This window comes from Phyllostomus discolor, chromosome 9, assembly GCF_004126475.2.
Source record: "Phyllostomus discolor isolate MPI-MPIP mPhyDis1 chromosome 9, mPhyDis1.pri.v3, whole genome shotgun sequence".
Taxonomy (NCBI): Eukaryota; Metazoa; Chordata; class Mammalia; order Chiroptera; family Phyllostomidae; genus Phyllostomus; species Phyllostomus discolor.
The window spans coordinates 19,420,670-19,440,531 of record NC_040911.2 but is presented as its reverse complement, the minus strand read 5'-3'; the positions used below and the strand labels follow the sequence as shown (position 1 = coordinate 19,440,531).

Sequence of the window (19,862 nt, the reverse complement as noted above, 5' to 3'; positions counted from 1 at the left end):
CAGGAAGTGCCCAAGAAACGTTCACTCCCCCTCCCCGCTTTTCCTGCTGCTGAAGGGCGAGAGTGGGCACCAGGGGAGGCAGACGCTTGCCTCCAGTCCCCCAGCGGGCTGGTGGCAGCGCTGCGTCAGGGATGAATGACTCAGGAAGTGGCTCCACCGTCTGGATCCTCCTTCTGCTGTTATTGGTAAACCTCTCTCCTGCCACCCTGCGAATAAAGCCCGAGCTGAGCTCCGCGTGGACGTGGGGATGCCCTTGAGCACCTGTCTCCGCTGCAGATTCCATAGATTAACTGTGCTCCTGATGCTTTGACGTCTGGGGACTTGCTGACTCTGGAGACAGTGCCCGCCCACCCCAGGACCAGCACAGAGATTTCTGGGTGTAGAGTAAAGGCCTAACTCCCCCAAGGGGCTGTGAACACACCTTTCGTATGCAAACCAACCAATACAGAGCTCACACCCTGACCTCACCGACTTCTCTGACACACTGGGGGCTACCATCCCAGGTGCCCAGAAAACACTCCAGGTGGTGCCTACTTCAAAGTCATCAAAACTGCTCCACGGCTGGGTGTAAAGCCTCAGTTTTCCCATCTGGAAAATGGGACCAATAGCCCTTGCTTCCTTCTCCATTCTCCTCGGGCTTTGCTGGGGGCGGGGCGGGCTTGCACGGCTCCCTCAGTCTCTAAGGATGACTGACGTAAGGGAATCAATTGCTAGTCAGCTCTAGAGTCTGCTTCCTACAGGATGCCCCAGGACTGCACTGGGGGTGGGGGGTCAGGCACGTGGAATCCCTGTTCGGTCTGGATGGAGACCGTCAGACAGACATCAAAAATGAGGCTTTGTTTTTTGTGTAATGACATAGGAAGAGGCCCACACGATAATATTAAGTGGAAAATGCAAGTTACAAAACAGTGCATGGGAAAAGGGAGGGACAGTTAACAGAATACCAATGCTGGCTTTCTCCGAGTGAATTTAAAAATCATGAATGATTTTAAAAATACTTTTCTGGAGTGGGGTTATGACTCTTTTATTGCTGGGAATCACTAGTAAAGGCCCCTTCAAGTTCTAGGTCTCCCTCCAAATGGCTCTAGCCTCCTCTTAACCTGCTGGAAGTCTGCGAGAAGCAGTTTCTCCAAACTTCTTAACTCCATTAGCCTCTCAAGGTGAGTTAGTCACTGTCTCTTCTTTCAATTCTGGAAAAACGATCTCTATGCAGCTTGAAGGGGAGGGCACCCTGGCATCACACTTGGGCACCTCGCTGGTATAAATAGTCCCAGCCAGTGAGATCGGGAGCCCAGCTCATCTCGGATGCCACTGGGCTTCCGGCAGCCAAGTCTGAGGCTGGTGCCAGGCTGCATCCGTCCTGCCCCGTCTCTGTGCCCTCAGCACTGCGGTGGGCAAGGCGAGACAGGCCCCACTGCCCGAGCAGCGGGCGATGGCCTCCACTGAGTGAGCAGACAGATGCAGAAGGCCAAAGGCAGAGAGGGGTGGCCTCGGTGACCCCAAACGTGATTTCCCTGCTCCCACCCAGACGCGGGCTCCAGCTTCACAGGCTACGTACGGAAGCCTCATTTCAGCAGACCCGGGGTGGCTCTGTCATTCTGCCAGCCGTTCTCCGCAAGCCTGTCCCAGACGGGGCTCCCCTGTTGGCCTGATACCCGCTCCAGAGGTTCTTCAGGACCACGGGGTCTTCCTTAGGGGCCACAGTACATTAAGCCCCAGCAACTACTGCCTGGTATAGGACGAGTCCCCTGCATCCGACTTCCTACCTAGCACTCCCCTTCCTCCCCAGACGCTGACAGTGTTCAGAAAAACAAAGGCTCAGGGGGGTCGCTGTGTCACACAAGAGCACACCACCTGGGTGACGCCTCCACCAGCCCCAGGAGCAGGGCAGCTGCCCCAGCTCTGCAATCTAAACCCCTGGGCTCCTGACAAGCCTGGCACAGCCTCCAAGAACCACAGAGTCGTTTGTTTATTCTGCACTGGGTAGGGAACCCGTGTGGTCCTGGTCAGGAAAAGCCACCTTCTTCTCCAGGTGAATTAAGCCGTGTGCCAGGCACGTGGCTCATCAAGTGGGAGTGAGCTGGATTTTGGCCCCACTTGACCCCTTGGCTGGGTGCCTGTGCGCAAGGCCCACCCTGCACAACCGTGTGTGGCAGACTGACTCTAGACTCTAATTTTGTCTCATTTAATCCTCCCAGTTGCCCTGCGAGGCAGGCCTGATCCCCCCATTCTACACCCAAGACTCAGACTGCAAGCGGGAAGGTCACTTGCCCACGGTTATTTGGCTAGTAAATGGTGGCACTAGAGAGGGAACCTTGGGCTTCCGAGAGCCCAGAACCTAAGTTCTGACTCTGACAAGCCCCGGCCAGGTCACTGGGGTTCCCTCAGTGAGCAGCACCCCCTCTCCCGAGGCCCACAGGCCCCATCAGGGAGCTCAGTGCTATTTCTAGAGCCAGAACAGCTGCTGCCGTCTGGAGACGGCACACTACCCATCAGAGCAAACGCGCAGAAACCCGAGTCTGAAAATTGCAGCCTGACAACACAGGGAACTGGAGTGTCTTCGCCAAAGAGGTACAGAGAGAGGCAAGCAGGGCGCGGTGCTGGCAACTGCAGGTCGCGGCTGCCAGGAGGAGACCTGATGGTGGACAGACCTGGCTCGGACCCCGGCCTGGACCGTGGCCCCCTCTGAGCCACGGTTGCCTCATCTGCCCACAGGAGTCCCCTGAGCTGTTTTGAGGTATCAGACCGGAAAGCTAAAGAGGCTGGTGTTCTGAGCACACCCCTTGATGGTCTTGTAACCAATCTGCTCCCGGTGTGGGCCTGGCGAAGTGCCATCTCTGGCATGGGGTGGGGGCCAGGGGGTCGGGGCAAAGCCTAATGTGGCATTCCTCCTCCCCTAACCTGCACTTCTGCAGGGGGCCAGGTCACGTGCCTAGCACATTCCTGCAAGAACACACATCCAGTGGCCTTCTTCTGGGGGGCCTGCCCAGGGAGCCCTGCAAAGCTCCCCGTGTAAAATCCACTCACCAGCCAGGAGCCTCCAGGTGGCTAAACTCCTCGGGTCGACCTCCCCCACGCACACCGCCCTGCTGCCCCTGGGGGTCTTCGCCACCATCCCCCAGCTGCCCATGCCGAGAGTCGCACCCTAGTGGCCTCTTCCTAGTTCGTGTCCCGCCCAGTTTGACTGCTTCGACTTCCATAGCAGGCCTGCTCTCCCTCCAGTGCTCCAGTGCCAGGGCTGCCATTGGGTCTTCTTCTCCCTGGATTAGTCTCTTGGTCCAGAACACCCTTCCCTGAGGTGTGTCTTCTGGGCTACTACAGACCAGAGGTCAGCCTCCTTTGGCAGCCTTCCCTGCCCTCCACCACGGCCACTGCTGAAGGGGGCACAGGCTACGATGCACAGCTACGTGGAGTGGAAAACTGGGAGGGCCTCAGGCGCCCTACCTTCCGAGCGGCCCCTAACCCCTGGGTCTCAGGTGGATGCTTGGGCCCCCCAGCCTGACCCAGGCCCTTTTCCTTTCCATTCTCCACCCCTTCCCATTCTCACTCCGTTCTGGGGCCTCCTGCCTTTGCGAAGTGACTGGTACCAGATTCTTACGGACGGCCTAGGAGGCCAGAAGCATGGGGGCCATGAAGAAGGAGACGAGGGGGAATGCGCGATGATGGCCGCTGAAGGGAGTAACGGACAGACAGTTCGGGGGGAGCTGACGTGGGGTGAGGAAGGGGTGCGGCCCCGCCAGGCACCCGCGCTCCTTGATCTGGAAACATGGTCCCCAGGAGGGAGCATCTCCTACGCAGCTGTGAGTGTGGGGCAAAGCTGGGGCCAGACTCTACCTGGGAGATCCACTCAGCGGACCCCACCAAAAAGATGAGCAAAAGATGAGGAAACTGAGGCACAGAGAAGTTCCTGGAAGTGGTTATTTGCCCAGGAGCCTCCGTTCAGACCCAGTGAAGGGGCACCACACTCAGGGGCTCAGGGAGCTCACAGAACAATGGCCCCCGAGCAGCCGCAGGGCGCCACCACCCCTGCCCTCGCCGGCAGCCTCCCCTGGGTCTCGGCCCCGGAGGTGCACGTCCGGTGCTCGGGCGGAAAGGGGGAAGCCATGACGTCTTCGTTTGGTTTCTCCAGCACCCAGCCCAGAACGCTCTGCCCAACCCAATCCTCCAAATTCTTCCCAGCTGGCTGGAGCCCAGGAGCTCTGACCCTTTATTTACGAGTTTATTTTTGTCCTTTTCTGCAGATGTGAAAATTGACCAGAAAGGCTTATGCTGAGCCAGCCTGCACCCACAAGGCGGGCATGCAGGCCCACGGCCGCCTGGCGCCCAGCGCCTCTCATCACATCTGCAAGTCCTCTGTGGAAAGTTCTTTCCCTTGGGGTCACCCTGCCACCGAGGGCTCCTCTTTGAAAGGTAGAATTCCCAGGAGCAGGGGGAAGGAGGCGTTTTTTAGGGATACTAATCAGGAAATACTAAGCACAGGGACCAGGGAAGGGGTGACACAGAAGACAAAAAGTGGGGAAGAGTAGTGGGGAGGTGAGAGACCCTACAGATCCTCTTGCCTGTGGCGCTAATGACAGCAGTCGTCATAGGAAGGGGACATGTGCATAACCACCTGCTGGAGTCAACACGGCCACTGCACTGCAGTCCAACGGCCAGGGGCCGAGGGCGGGACCAGGCAGGGTGAGAGGACTTGGGGAGGAGCGCTGAGGGGACCCACCGCAGCCCTGGGGGACCTGTCCACAGCCCAGAAGGAAGAGTCCCTCCGTCCAGCATGGCCCATTAGTGCTGAGACCCCGAAGTCACCCTGGATGGGGTGTGTTCCAGCTCCCCCACCTGCCACCTGGAAGGGGCAGGGCAGTTTCCTCATCTGTAAATGGGGCCATCACAGTAGCCAAACCAAAGGTTTGAGGACGAGGCACAAACGCAGCAAGAGCCTGGCACACAGCCCCCAGCAGCGATGCCTGCGGAGGTCCGAGCCAAGCCCCACCCCTCCACGGAAGCGCCTCTGATTTCTGCACGGAGCTCTGGAGCGCTCACCATCTGGCCCACACAATTTATTACCTAATTATGCACTGTCTTGAAACAATTAGGGAACAATTCAATACAGCGTAATAAAGTGCTGAACTGAATTACATCAGGTTCCTTCCTGCTCTGAAGCACCACAGTTCCAAGCCCCACACTGTGCAGTGCACGCCAGACACACGCATGGGCTCGCCCCGGAGAGCAGGGCTCTGGCCCAGGCCCCAGACATGCAGCTGGGGGTTTGCTCTGTTCTCCCGTGGCCAGTGCCACCCTCCCCCTATGAAGCCCCCACACCCCAAATCGAAGCCCAGCCGCACAGGGGAGTGCTGTCCCAGGAGCAGGTAGCTTAGGTGGGCAGCAGCCTGGCCATTGCTGCTCCAGAACTCAGAGAGAAGTCACCTCTGCACACCACCTCCCGCCATCCTGTCCCAGACCAGGAGGACCAAGGCGGTGCAGAGTCTGGGAGAAGGGGCCAGCTGGGCCAGCCAGCCAGGCCCCCTGTGGGCTGTGTCTGAAGTTAGAGGGTCCACAAGATCCTACTTGCACAGGGGTCCAGCTCAGACCTCCAGGGCAAGAGGAGACGTCACGTGCACTGGCCGAAGAGTTCTCTGTGGGCTTAATGACAGAAATAGCCCTCTGTGCAGACACATCTCCCAGAACACAGAGTTAAACAGGCTATCAGGGAAGGCTTCAGGGAGGTGGTGGGGAGGGAGCAGATAATGGCGGGAGGACAAGGGCTTGGATGTGGAGCAGGGTGCAGCTGGCAGAAGCTGAGTGAAGCCCTTTGTGCTGCGGCTGTGGGCCAGTCTGATATCAGGGCCTGGGGGCTCCCGCCTTAGCTGCCCTTACCCCGTGACCAGGGACCCTTTCCCTGGGATGTCCTGGGGCAGTGGGTGCAACACTGCCCACCCTGCGGGACCAAGACCACGAAGGGCACTGCTGCCCTCGATCACTGAGTGATGGATCACTGGGCAGGCAGGCAACTGGCCAAGCCAGAGGGGTCAAGGCACTCAGCTGGCCAGGGAGGACGATGCTCTCCCTCCCTGCTCCTCGCCCTCCCCACCTACCTTTCCCAGAACCGTGAAGCTGTGTGTGGAGTGCAGGGGAGGCTTTCTCAGTCAGTTATTGCAGACGTACATAATCTGCTTTCATGCCTTCCCTCTCCTCCCGCAACAGCCCCTCCCCCACCTCAGTCCCCCTTTTCCCACCCTGCCACGCAGGGCTCTCAGACCACCCTACCACCTACTCTTTTCAGGAGGAAATCCTCTGATCATCCCAAACTATGAGTGGGCTTATGATTCCAAAGTGTATTCTCTTTCTGGGGATTAATTTTCAAAGACAGAGGACAAGGTTTAATCCGAAGGAATAAATCTCTAAGGGAGAATTCAGGGAGCGTGACATTGAGGTTTGCTTTCTTACCAATAGCTTTTATTATGTTCCTGCCTAATTCCTTCTTTTATTCAAGTGACATTTATTGAGCGCCTGCTCCACGCAGGTGCCACACTGGGGGCTGAGAACTCGAAGATGGAGAGGCACAGTCGCTGTCTAGTCGGGGAGACGGAAACATTAACACATAATTCGAACATGAGAGGAACCGTGAAAGAACTTCCTGCTGCTTCAAAGCACCCACTTACATCGAAGCATTTGCTGCTGGAAAATTATTCCTATCTGCTCATTAAAGCGGCTCCCCTAAGATGCTTATTGGACACCACTTTTACACCCAGGCTTGAAATGAATAAAGCTCTATGTCCATGTATGTTTTATAACTCACTCACTTTCCATTTTGGCCTGGACTCCCTCTGGCTCGGCCCAGCGAGGACAGCTGGCCACAGCCTTCAGCAGCCCTGTCTGGCCTGCATGTTCTTTGTGGTCCTGCTGGGCATGCTCCAGACGGATCGTTTGGGCCTGCTCCCTCTGCTTGTGGCTCCTGGTTGAGTATACGGCTCACGAGTCATTTGCTTTTCTGCCCCCTCTTTACCCTCTGGTTATATACATGGTACCCCCCGATATCCCTTCCAACTCTGTTAATAACGAGTGATAACAGGCTGCACCACACTTCAACACACCACACAACTATATGTAGCAAAGCATGGCACACGCTGAATTATTCAGCAGGTGAACAATACCCCCACCCAGAGGCATGGGAGGTGTGCGTGGGGATGTTGTTCTTCACTCTGAGGAGCACTTCCCATGCCTCCCAGCTGCATCCCAACCACAAACCCCCGAGCCTTCCAAATCTGCTGCAGGAGCGGACCTGCCCATTTTGAAGAAGGCAGAAGCTGCTCCTACTTTGAGGTAAAAAAAAATCCCACACATACAGGTCAGTTATAATTATGCTCATAATTATTTCCCACATGTTACGGTTTCTCATCCAAAAATGGGGATCTGACATTGGAAAAACTTGGGACATGGAGTCATCATATCTCTTGGGAAGTCCTTGGTCAAATGGTGGCTCTCCAGAAGGAAATCGGCTCAGCTGGTGACAACGTTGAATAAAGGGGCCCTTAATTCCAAAAGCAGACTGACACTGCCAGCGGTCTCTGACCCCGCGGGACCCCAGCTGACGGGGAGGGGAGGCTGACCCAGCCACGGAGACAGGAGGAGACAGTAAGGGGAGGGACATGAGGCAGGCTGTGGAAAGACTGGAAGTGGAGGAGGGAAGCAGGAAACAGGGACAGGGAAAGACAAGTGGACCACGAGAGGGTGGCAGAAAGGAAGGGAGAGAACAGGTGGGGCGAGAGAGGCGGAGAAAGTACAGACAGCGTTGCAGAGAGCGGGAGGACAGAGAAACGCTGCTGGCCGCGGCCGGGAGAGTTAGAAGCGGTCCTTGTGCCATGCTCTCGCCACTGCCCAGGGACACCTGCCAGAAGACCCCCCGGGAGCCTTCCTGTCTTACTCAGCTGATTAACATTTTCTAGCCAAAACCTCCCCGTGAGCTCTTCGCTGAGCCCTTCCCAGGGAGGCTGAGGCTGGCTCATTTGTCTAGACTGCCCCCCCATCCAGGTGGGTGGGTCGCACACAGAAGGGCCGACACCGAAGGCTCAACATCTGGAAGGGAGAACTCTGGACCCCTCACTCTCCCCAGGTGACACCCAGAGGCCAGGAGGGTGGCCAGGGCCCCCAGCACACCCTTGTGGAAGGGACTGAGCTCTTAAAAGGCCAGGATAAGGCCCTGGTGCCAGTTCACGGTCTGCAGCCGCCTGAACAGCCTAAGGCTTGTGTGTGGACACTGCCCCCCACAACTGATTTTTGACATTGGAGCCATCTTTTCTTTTCCAAAGCATTGAACACAATCATTAGTATTGAAGGTCCCTGAAAAACATACTATTTCTCTGCAAGTCCAGTTTAATGTTTTGGGGTCAATATTAACAGCAAAAACACTCAGGCCTCTTTCTCAGGAAAACAGATTGAAAGTTAGCTTGTACTTAGAAATGCAAAAATGAAGAAACAAAACAATTTAACCAGCCCCGGGAAACCCTTTGCCTGTGGGTGCTGTCCACACCCAGCTCCAAGCACAGACGGCATCCTGCCTTGTCGGAAAAGGTCCCCACAATGCCCTCCCTGCAATGAGTGTGTTATGCCTGAGAATATTCCATTTCCAATCATCCAACGAACAACTACTGAACTCCCACTGCTGGGTATGCAGAGTGCCCTGGATCACTGGTTTTAGCTCCCACACATGACAGCAGATCGAGAAGAAATAACCACGGGATGGTGTGAATGCCAGATCTCAGAGCCCTCTGGATGGAAACGGGACTTCCCCAGCCAAGGTCAGCCCTGTCTGGGGAAGGGGAGGGAGGAACTGCCTTCACAGTGGGATTTCAGAGGGGAGGGAGCCAACGCTGACACCCACCCCCGATGCCACTCCCACACACACCTATCCACACAAGCAGGCTGGTGTCCCAAATCCTTGCAGCATGTACAAAGCTGATGCCCCAACTTCAAATGGAGGCTTGAGGCCCAGGCTACCCCCCAGCCCACCTCCCAACAGAGGGGTAGGCCAGTGAGTCCCTACTCAGTTGTGGTTGGTCCTAGCCCTCACCCCACCTGCCAGAGGAGACAAGGCAGGATCCCAAAATGCAATGAGCTTTGAGCCACTGTGCCCAGCAGGCTTCTCCCCAGAGGACAGCTCCGGGGCTGGGCCATGGGGTGGGGGCTCAGGGTCACCCCAGGGCAGGCTTCCCCCTCCCCTGTTATTCGCCCGGGTCTGTACCTGGAGCTGGAGTCACTGCCGCTGGGTGACTCTGGGACGTCCGTGACATTTAAGAGTCCCGTCCAATTGGCCAGCTGGTCGCCACTCTGCCAACCAAACTGGAGGCCTCTGGCAAGAGAACGAGGCAGTCGGTACTCGCGCTCAGGTGCTGGGTTAAGCCTGTCTGTCTACCAGAGAGCCACACACTGTCCTGTGCCAAGTGACACATGGCCTTGATCACACACTCAGAGGAGCCCGGGGTGAAGTCCGACCATGAGGATGAGGATGATAAACCTTCACGGCGTTCTCTGCTCGTCTCCATCCACCCCCTCATCGCCCCTTTCTCGGCACACGCTGTTCACACAGGGAAACCGAGGCTTAGCCGGACCAAGGCCGCAGTGCCTGCCTTCCTCCCAGGTGGCATGTCCCACCTCCCCCCACCCCGTTCCCACCTCTAGAGACTTACACCAGAAGAACCCTCGAGGGATGGCCAGCACTGTCCTCAGAGGCCAGACACCCCACAAAGCTCTTAATGAAATCTGGTTTGGGGTCACAGAAGGACACTCCTCTGGTGTAAGGCCATGGGCTCAAACCACGCGGTCATCTTCGCTCCCTCCCCAGGCCTCGCTGAAGTGATAGCAAAGGAATAAGTGAGGGCAGGAGCTCGGAGACAGGGGTGGAAGGGGGCTTGCGACCACACTGGGGAAGAGGGAAAGCCGGTGGGTCTTCGCCTTCCACCAGAGGGAGTGGAACCCTGACTCCCCAGAAGCAAATCTACTCACCTGCACCCCTCAGGAAGCTGGGGGTGGTCCCATAATGCCCTCACTTCCCCTGAACAACTCCTCATCTCCGCTCTCCTTGGACCATTAAGACTGTAACACAGCCTGGCTAAAATCCAACCGTATATTAATACTTCATGTTGCCACAAACGCTACACTTCCTCCAGGGAGCGAAGTCGGGCCTCCGGGGCTCAGACGGGGAACGAGGGGAGCGGAAGAGGGGAGGGTGTGTGTCCTCCCCGCTGGGTAGGAACCCTGAGCTCCAGCCCCCTTCGGCCTCGGCGCGGTGGGGACAGACAGGCCCTACCACAAAACCCCACTCCATTCAGTCTTCCAAGAGATGCTAGAAATCCCAGCTTTTGACACCCCAAATGTTAAATGCTGATTGTGCAAACTTAAAACACACTGCAGGCCTGCGACCCGCCCTGGCAGGCCCCTGCTTATATAATCTTGTTTGACCCCGACCTCAGTCTGAAGAGGGAGACAGACTGGGCCTCACCCATCACAGCTGAGGAAACTGAGGCAGGCAGTGGGAAGTGACCTCTCAGCCCGCTCCAGGCCTGACTCCCAGTTCAGCTCTCTGGCCACCGAAGGTCAGGCTCCTCTCCCAGGGGCCAGCCGCACACAGCGTGCCTTGGGGTCTTCCAGCCTGGGGGCTGGGCCGGCGGCCCTTAGCCTTCTGCCTTCGGCGCAACAGACGGGCTCGCCATCTTCAAAGGCGCCCACGGAAGAAGCCCAGGTGCACGCCTTCGCCGGAGCGCGGCCTGTGACCACCCCTTTCCTGCCACTCCACAGAGCACATGCTAGAAACGAGCTACTATTATTACCAGGATAGCCTTGAATCGGCTGTATTTGAAAAAAATAATAAAAGAAGAAAAGCATTCACAAGACATCAGTACCTAACTTTCCTGGGAGGATAATCCATTGCATTATTCCTGTGGATTTTCCCTCTCCCATTCCCAGAAGGGAGCTTGGCTGTGTTTCCCTCTCATTCTAGGGCCCTGTGGGGTGTGGGGGCGGACAGAAATGGCGCCAGGCCGCCCCACGGGGAAGTGGGAGGACCTTCGTGCCGGGGGAGGGCGGGGTGCAGGTGGTGGGCCCACGGCTGAGCAGAAAGCTCCTTGGCCCGGGAAGCCCCCTCTGCTCTGGTGGCTTGGGGCTCTTCCCCTAGTCCTGCCTGTAAATGGAGGCAAGATCCCGAAAGATCGCCGTTCAGGGGCCTCAGGGGGCTGGACTCAGGGCTCCAGAGGCCTCCGGGGAGCACAGGGCAGGTCGGCTGAGGTTGGGGCAGCCTGGGAAGTCCCCCCAATCTTTGTTGCTCAGAAGCCTCCCTGACCTTCACATGACCCTGAGGGAGGACAGAGGGAGGGCCCTTCCATAACGACAGACTAATTTTCCCACCGGCTGGTGGGTGAGGTTTAGTCTTTCTCTTAATCAAAAGAAAAAAAGAGGCAATGAGCCATTTCTTTCACATCAAGCTTGTGAAATAAAATGTATAAACACCCTCGTATTATTAATCAGCAAATCATTATACCTTACAGCTGACTGGGGATAACTTTCCTTTATCCACTTATGCTATCTTCATTTTACGTATGTGTATATATAAAATATTTGTTTGTGTTGCACGATTCTGTAGTTGTCACACAGCCAGGTCAGGCGGGTGCTGGGGTGCAACGGTGAACACCATAAGAAAGCCCTGTCCCCTGGCAACTTCTGGCGGAGGGAGACGGATGCGTCGGCAATAAGGCGATAGGCCACACAATATGTGACAGGTCAGACGGTGGAAAAGGCCGCGGAAAAAACCAAAGGGAGGCAAGGGGGCAGGCGTCCGGGGTGGGTGAGGGGTGCTGCTCCATGTGGGTGCTCTTCTTCCTGAGAAGGTGGCGTTGCGGCAGGACCCGAAGTGGCCGGGAGGAAGGGAGCAGGTGGGTCCTGGGAGGAAGCCCCGGAAGGGAACCAGCGCCTGCAGCCACCCCGGGGTGCGAGTGTGTGGCCCACTCTGGGGCTGGCAAGGTGGTCCGTGCAGCTGGGGCTCAGCGAGGTAGGGGCAGGCGGCAGGTGACGTGGCATCAGTTCGCAGAAGCAGCACCACCCTTGTGGTCCCTCCAAGCCATCTAGGAGGGAGGCAGGCCCTGTGGTCTGAGGAGCAGGGGACCCAGCCGGGGCACCCGGTGTCTGGGAGTGCTGGGCCCGGCTTGCTCTCCCCGCCCCCGCAGCCCTCTGCCCTCCCAGGTCCACAGGCGGAGCTGGGCGGGTGGTCGGGAGAGACCTCTAGGAGCAGGTGCTGGGACCTTCCTGCTCAGATCTAAGCGGAAACGCCTGCCAGCTGGGAAGCCTTTCCAGCGGGATGAACGGGCATAATGACCAGCTTCCTGGTCCCCCTCGCCTGTCCTGGCTCCTGACTCACTCGCTAGTGACTCAGATATCTCCCCGGGAAGCACTCAATGCTAACACTCCCCCAGGAGAACCTGGATCAGTGTGGGGGGTGGGGGGAGTGAGTTCATCCCAGGGTCACCTGCGGGGCCCCTCATCTGGAGAAACAGAAAGGAGGCTGCTGGTGAGAGCGTCCTGAGGGGGGAGGGCAGTGGGGGCATTCCTCAGGCTGGTCCCCCATGCCCTTCACCCCCAGAGGGGGAAGGACAGGCAGAGCAGCAGCAGGCACTGGGGTGGGCTGGCCTCCTGGAGAGTCCCTAGGCCTGGGGCCCAGGGAGCCGCTAAGCAGACGGAGTCCACTGGATTCTAAGGCCGTCCACGGTTCTGCAGAGGCCTCTGGCTGAGAAGTGGCTGGGGCAGGGTCCAGGCAGGGGCAGGGGCACACGGGACACTCAGCCACAGGAGGGGTCCACAGACAGAGACCCGACAAGCTCCAGGCACAGCTGTGGGACCACCCTGCCACCCCCAGCCTTTGCACCAGTGAGGAGCCTGCCCTCCCGCCACCAGGCCAGCCTCCAAACAGTCCTGCCCCCTGGCCCCACGTTCCAGACCTCCTCTGCCTGCCCAAGCTCCCCTGGGGGCCAGAGCCACCCGGGAGGGCACCCCAGGCCGCCCAGTCATGAGGGGCCCTTTCCAGCTCCTCTTTGGTCAGTATTTGGTCCACAGGGACTTCAGGGAGGGGCACACGCCAGCCTCCCAGCTCTGCTCTGATGCTCAGGCCCCACCCTGTGATGTCGCCTGCCCAGTGAGCGCCCTGGTCACTGTCTCCTCCGGAAGCTACAAGGTTGAGTCTACGCCACACAATCATGAACGTATTTTACACTCTCTTACACATTTTTCCTGTTTGTCTCTTTTGCTGCTCTGGAAGTTCCTTAAGGACTCACATATTTCCCTGTGAAATCATACCGAATAATTCTTTAGTAACAACCCCTCTCCCCCAACACAAAGCTGAATGGATGTTTAAGGGGTGGTCCGTGATGGTGAGAGAGAAAGTTTGGGGCTCCCTTTGCAAGCCTCCACTCAGCCACCAACTAACGTCAGGCACCGTGCTAGGTCCTGGGGATTCGGAGACGAATCAAACACCTCGTACAAGTGTCTTACCAGCTCGGGGACCTCACACGAGGCACTCACCCTCTCCAAGGAAGTGCTGAATGAGGGTGCGTGCATCTGTGTAACAGCACTATTGTGAAGGTTACATAAAACAATCCTCATTCAGAATTGTCTACTTAGATCAGAGCCTGGTCCGTGAGCCCTTGGTGAGTGTTAATAATTAGTTAACATTATTACATGATGAATCCATCACCTGTGTGTGTGCGCGTGCGTGGTGGTGATGGGGGCGGTCCCTACACACAGGGTTAGGGACTAAATTAGAGAATTACTGGGTGAAAGAGCATCAGGTGGGAAGTGAAGGGGCCTGGGTAAGTCAAAGAGAAGAAGCTAGATCCTCTGAGAGGCAAACATTTCCGGAAAGTACAAACATCAAAAAGAAAAAAGACTAGAGAGAGACGGGCAAGGGAGCGGGGTGAGAGGGGATGCCTCCCATGTCCCTGGGGGGCATCTGGGGAAGGGACAGGAAGCTGCCGCCCACGGCCCAGTGCAGGCCGGGCACACAGCAGGCCAGGACCAGGGCCAAGGCGAGAGCGAGGCAAGCAAAGCGCCCAGGGCACACAATTGAGGGCGGCCTGATGCTGAGACTTGTGTAAGAACAGGGTCAACACCCGAGAGGGAGCCTCTTCACCTGCACCCCTGGGTGCCTTGCCTGCCTCACCCGAGCCCCGGCCCTGCGGCAGGCACTCAGGAGAACTCGCTCCGACCCGCGGAACTGTAGCTGTCGGCCAGCTTAGGACAGAGTCCAGGCGGTGGTCAGCTCCGCTCTTTCCTCCTCTCTGGAACACTCTGCACCTCCCCCTCGTCCCCACTAGGCACCCTTCCTCTGCAGAGCCACCCCTCGCTTCAACCCCCTGTCCCATGGTCCCCACTTCCTGGGACCCCACTGTCCCTGGGTGGGGGGACAGTTGGCTCAGCAATGGCAGCACTTGGAATATACACTTTGGATACAGCGCAAAGTCAGGCAGTACTTTTCCTTGACCCAGTTTCTTATCCTCAAGTCTCAGGCCTGCACCAGCCACATGCAGGCAGCTCAGATCGACACCCTCGAGGCGCAGGAGAGAGGCAGGCAGGGCGAAGACAGAGGGTAGGAGAGAGTCCTCTCTGCCCGAGGCAGCACAAAGCAGGCCCAACCTCAGCTGCTGGCCCGACCTCAGCTGCTGGCCCCTGTGCAGTCCTGCGGAGAGCAACAGGACGGCGCTGGGAGAATCTGCCGAGTCCAGACAGCGCAAGCACGATTAAGTCAGAGCCGGGGAAGAACACCGTGGGCTGGGACCCGAAGGACAAGGAGTGTTGGCCTGGCAGGGAGGCAGCTGGGAAGGCACGGTAGTGGGGCACCAGGCGGGAAAAGGCACAGAGTCAGGACACACGTGATGTGGATAAGGGACCCCCAGCCGACAGGAGCGACGCTCTGCTTTACGAGTGGGACTCCAGCGCCCTGGTCCGGTGGCTCGGTTGGTTGGTGCATCCTCCCAAACACACACGGTTGCCCGTTGTCGATGTGGGGTTTCTCTCTCACATCGATGTTTCTCTCCCTCTCTCTCTCCCTCTCTCTCTCTCTTCCCCCACCTCTGTCTCATCTCCCTCCTCCCTTACTCTCTCTCTCAAATCAATAAAGAAAAATATTCTTGGACGAGGATTTTGAAAAACAATAAATAAAAATATTTTTTGAAAAAGAGTGGGGCTGAAGGCACAGACTAATCAATCGGAGGGGGTGAGACCTGTTTGGGGACGGGGAGGAGACGGAGACCTTCAACGACTTCCATCTCCGGCAAGAGGCAGAGGGAACACCCTCTGTGACCATCGCCCTTTCAGAACACGCCCCTTTAGGGATGAAGGATTTCTTCCTCACTTGCTGGGGGTGCCCTCACCTGCTGGGGGTGCCGGGAGCTGGCAGCCCCGGCTCTCGGCCCCTCTGGGAGCTGTCTCCTGTGAGGAGAGTCAACTCGACCAAGATGACTCCCTCTTCCAGAGGTGGCCCACACCCAGTGACGGAGCTCTCCACACAGAGGCAGGAAGGCCGGCCTCCTCACTGCTGGGCAACTCTCTAGGGCTCCCTGTGGGGGTGGCCAGGGCATTTACTTTGTTTTAATCCTCACCCATGATTTTAGAGAGAGAGAGGAAGCAGGAGGGAGAGGTTGAAACATTGACTGGTTGCCACTTCCCATATGCACCCGGACTGGGGATCGAACCCACGGCCTAGTATGGGCCCTGACTGGGGATCAAACCCGAAACCTTTTGGTGACAGGATGACGCTCCAAGCAACTGAGCCACCTGGCCAGGACCGACTACAGCCCTCTCTGGGACTGCACCGCAGCTGTTCCTCCCTCGCCTCAGTCTCCCGTCTTCACGCATGGATACCAAGAACACACCTTACTAAGCATGCCGCACTCTAATCTCTGGCTGACAGTCTGCTTTCCAGGGAACCACTCTGCAACATCTCCCACTAAAAAACACTAAAATAATGATTAAAATGTGTAAAAATGCCTCTTTAAATGGATGAATAATCTGGCAAGGGAAGAAATAGTAGATGAGTTTTAAAGCCAGTAGCTGCCTCAGGGGCGTCTGCCAATCCCAATAATTCATGCATCCCCTGTAATGGCCATTATATTACTGTAACAAGCAAGTATTAACCAAATGGAAGCTGTCTCGCTATATTAGACAAAATGCACGTTAAGACTCAAAGTATTACTAGAAATAAAAAAATCACTGCATTACAATAAAAGATTCAGTTCATTAGGAAGACAATACAGCTAAATTAGTACATTTCTAATAATATCACTTCAATAGGCATAAGGTAAAAGTTGATAAGGAGAAACTGATAAATCACCTATCACGGAGGAAGAGTTCCTCACACATCTTAGAAATTGATAGATCAAATAGAACAAAAAATATCAGTAAGAATACAAAAGACTGAAAAGTACAAAACCACTTGATTGAACAGACATGTAAGAATACTGCACTTAATAATGAGAGCATCACATTTTGTCAAGCGCACACAGAGTACTTGACAAATCGACCACATACTAGACCACAAAGCAAATCTCAACAAATTTCAAGGAATCAGCATCATAAATACCATGTGTTCCCACGAGAATGCATTTGAGTTCAAAATTTTAAAGATAAGTTAAAAACGAGTATTTGGAAATTTTAGAACATTTCTAAGTTTGTGAGTGAAAAAACGATAATAGAAAACAGAAAATACTTGGAATTCAAAATGATGAAAGTGCCTCTGGTAGTTATTATGTGTATGACCTTGAACAATTACTTAACCTCACTGTGCCTAGTTTCCTCATCTATAAAATGAAAACAGTAATAGTATCTATTGCTAGAATTCGGTATGATGATACACAAAGCATTTGAACCAGACCTGGCACATGTAATGCAATACAGTTTTGAGTTATCATCATCATCATCATCATCATCCCAAAACTTAAGGGATATAACTAGAAAAGTACTTAGAGGAAACTGTATAACCTTAAAAGTTTACATTAGAAAATAATAGCCCTGGCTGGCGTAGCTCAGTGGATTGAGCATGGGCTGGGAACCAAAGTGTCCCAGGTTCGATTCCCAGCCAGGGTACATTCCTGGGTTGCAGGCCATAACCCCCAGCAACCGCACATTGATCTCTCTCTCTCTCTCTCTCTCTCCCTCCCTCCCTTCCCTCTCTAAAAAAAAATAAATAAATAAAATCTTTTAACAAATGTATCAAATATTAAAAAAAAGAAAATAATAAAGACTAGAAATTAAGGAGATAAACATCAACTTAAGAAGTTAGAAAAAGAACCCGGTTCAGGGGCAGGGCAGCTCCACGAAGAACTAACCAATGTTAGCCCCAGTGCTGTCGTGTGGGTCAGGTCAGACCCGGGAGAGGAAAGAGGAGGCGGTGCCACATCCCTGCACCTTTGCTGCTGCCTGCTTTAGTTGTGGCTGTGCCCTTCCCCTCTACCTACCCAAAGCTTATCCTCCTTCAAGGACCCACTCAGCTTCCACCTCCTCCAGGAAGACTTCCCTAACTACTTCAGCTCAGTGGTAACTCCCTCCCCAAATATTTTAATATTTACTTCACAACTATCTCATTTGTGGCCATTCTGTTTCCCTAAACAATTCAATCCCTCTGAACATCAGGACCACATCATTCGGGCACCTTTCCAGAATCAGGAACATACAAATTTTGCTTGCTTGATTAACCAAGTCCCTGGAGTAAGTAAGGCCTGGGCAAGGTGGCATCTGAGATTTAGGGTCCCAGGTCTCTGTGAGGGAGGATGGGGAGCAACTGGTATGCCTGCTGAACTCCAGGGAGCTAGCCCATCCACCCAGGACCAGGGTGGGGCGGGGCGGGGGTGGGGGGGGCGGGCTTGCAGAGGCTGAGCTGGCATCAGCCGCAGCCACTGATATTCTCCCACTTTTGACGAGGCAGCAGGGATCCCTGCAGCCCCTGCTGTTCTGGGTAGGTGCCAACAGGGGCAGGAACCCAGAGCCACCACTCTGAGGAACAAGTGCAGCAAAAGGGGGCTTCAGCAGGCCCTTTGGGGCCCAGCTATCCTTGCATAGGGGTATGGGGGAGGGGCGCAGTAACCAAAAGAGGAAGCAGGCCCAATGGGCTCCAGCAAGCCAGGAGATTCTCTGAAAATGCCCTTTAAAGCCAGCAGCACCATGCTCATCAGCTGCCTTCTACCAGGGAAGAACGCTGTAGGATCGTCCCGAGCAGGAGCTGTCTGGAAGCAAATGTTCAGGACGAAGGGCCTCATATTCCCCAGCCCTGGGACATGGAAGGGGGAGACGCCCTACTGGCTTTCCTGCTGAGAGTGCCGGCCGGACCCAGCAGCAAACCTCACTCTCCCATCCCCACGAGCAGCCCAGATTGCGGGGCTTGGAGGGAGCACCAATGACCGACGTGGAACCCAAAGGATGAAAACAGAACAACTGTGTTATTATTTGGAAGTTTAGAGATGAGATTGTCATGTAGCTAGAAAGGCGTTTTATTTCTATCGGCCCGGGGGAGGGGCAGTGAGAATAACGAGACGCTGGCAGCAAAGAAAAAACCTCCAGCAGAAAGGAGAGGTGGCCTCTTGGCAAAAGAGGTTCTGATAAAGGTGGATCCTATCCTACGGCCGCGCTCTTCCCAGGCCCTGAAACCAGGCGGAGTAACCCGAAGCGCTTCTCCTCAGCCAGCAGAGCGGGCAGAAGGGGTTGAGTCTGGGCCCGAGTTTCCGAGTGGGGTTGGAGCAGAGCCCAACAAAGGGAAGGTTAACTCCGGCTGCAGCTCTGACCTTCCGCGAAGGGATGAGAAAGGACCATCCGTTTCCGAAGATCAGGTTGTGAGTTTCACAGGTCCAGAGGTTTGTAAGTTCACGCTCCCTGTCGATATGCCTTGGCCTACCATCACCCCCCGCCTAACCTGACGTTCCTGGGGGATGGAGGGATATGCTTTTTCTCCCAAGGCCCCCCACAAGTTCTGTGCTCACAAGGATCTGGTTTGAGCCTCCCACTCCCGGGAGCCCCACCTCCAACCCAATGACCACGGCAGTGCACATTTGGGGGACACCAATCTGGCCCCTGTGGCCGTTCTGGACATTCAGTGGATTCATCGTCAGCTTGGCCACTCAGCATTCCAAACCAACCCCCATTTTTCACAACACAACTAAGTTGTTGGGCCCCTCCGGCCAGCACTGGGCAGGCGCTGCCTTCTCTCGCTGGGAGGAGAGAGACGCTTCGGAGCACTTCCGTGACCTAAACCTAACGCAGCGGTGCTCGGGGCTAAGGGCAGACCCCACGCTCGCTCACCCCGGGGACGCCCGGGTGGTCGCTGCAGACGCCACCTGGGGCTCGGCCACAAGCTCCGCTCACTCCCACCCGCACTTGGACTTTCTCACCTCTTAATGTAGTTCCTGCCATACAAGATCTGTTGCAGCAAAGTCACCAAGGCAAAGGCGCAGATGAAGATGAAGAGCAAAGTTCGGTTCCCCAACAAATCCCTGTTCGCCGAGGGGTCCGAGTAGCGCATTCTTGCAGCCGCTCGCGCGCGGCGGGGCGCGGCAGGCGCCAGGCGCCAGGGGTCCCCGCAATCACGCGCGGGGCTCCGGGGCCCCGCGGGGCACACGGCCGACTAGGCGCCTCTCGGCGCGGTCGGAAGGATGGGGACTTCTTGGGGCAAAGTTTCCGGCTGGCGCGGCAGGCGTAGGGGGCATCCGAGCGTCGCCGGCGCCGGGGCCGCGAGCAGGGGAGGGCTGGCTGCAAGGGAGCTCGCCTGCGGCCCGGGCCTTCCCTCCGAATGCCTTCACCTCAGGCGCCAGTGCCCGGCATCCGCCGATTTCCCAGCGGAGGGG

At 56.2% G+C, this 19,862-nt stretch overlaps 1 protein-coding gene across 2 annotated transcripts in view; it reads right to left on the bottom strand.

The window, feature by feature from the left end:
- The window catches only part of ST8SIA5 (ST8 alpha-N-acetyl-neuraminide alpha-2,8-sialyltransferase 5), a 52,732-nt gene extending 33,192 nt beyond the window's left edge, over window positions 1–19,540 (bottom strand). Inside the window, exons 1-2 of one of the 2 annotated variants that reach the window (XM_028524617.2) lie at window positions 19,410–19,540; window positions 9,236–9,343 (exon numbers count right to left, since the gene is read on the bottom strand). In XM_028524617.2, the coding sequence (XP_028380418.1) occupies window positions 9,236–9,343; window positions 19,410–19,540 (239 nt within the window). The remainder of the gene's footprint in view (window positions 1–9,235; window positions 9,344–19,409) is intronic. The other variant, XM_028524618.2, reaches the window with a different exon arrangement.
- Between the last annotated feature and the right edge of the window lie 322 nt (window positions 19,541–19,862).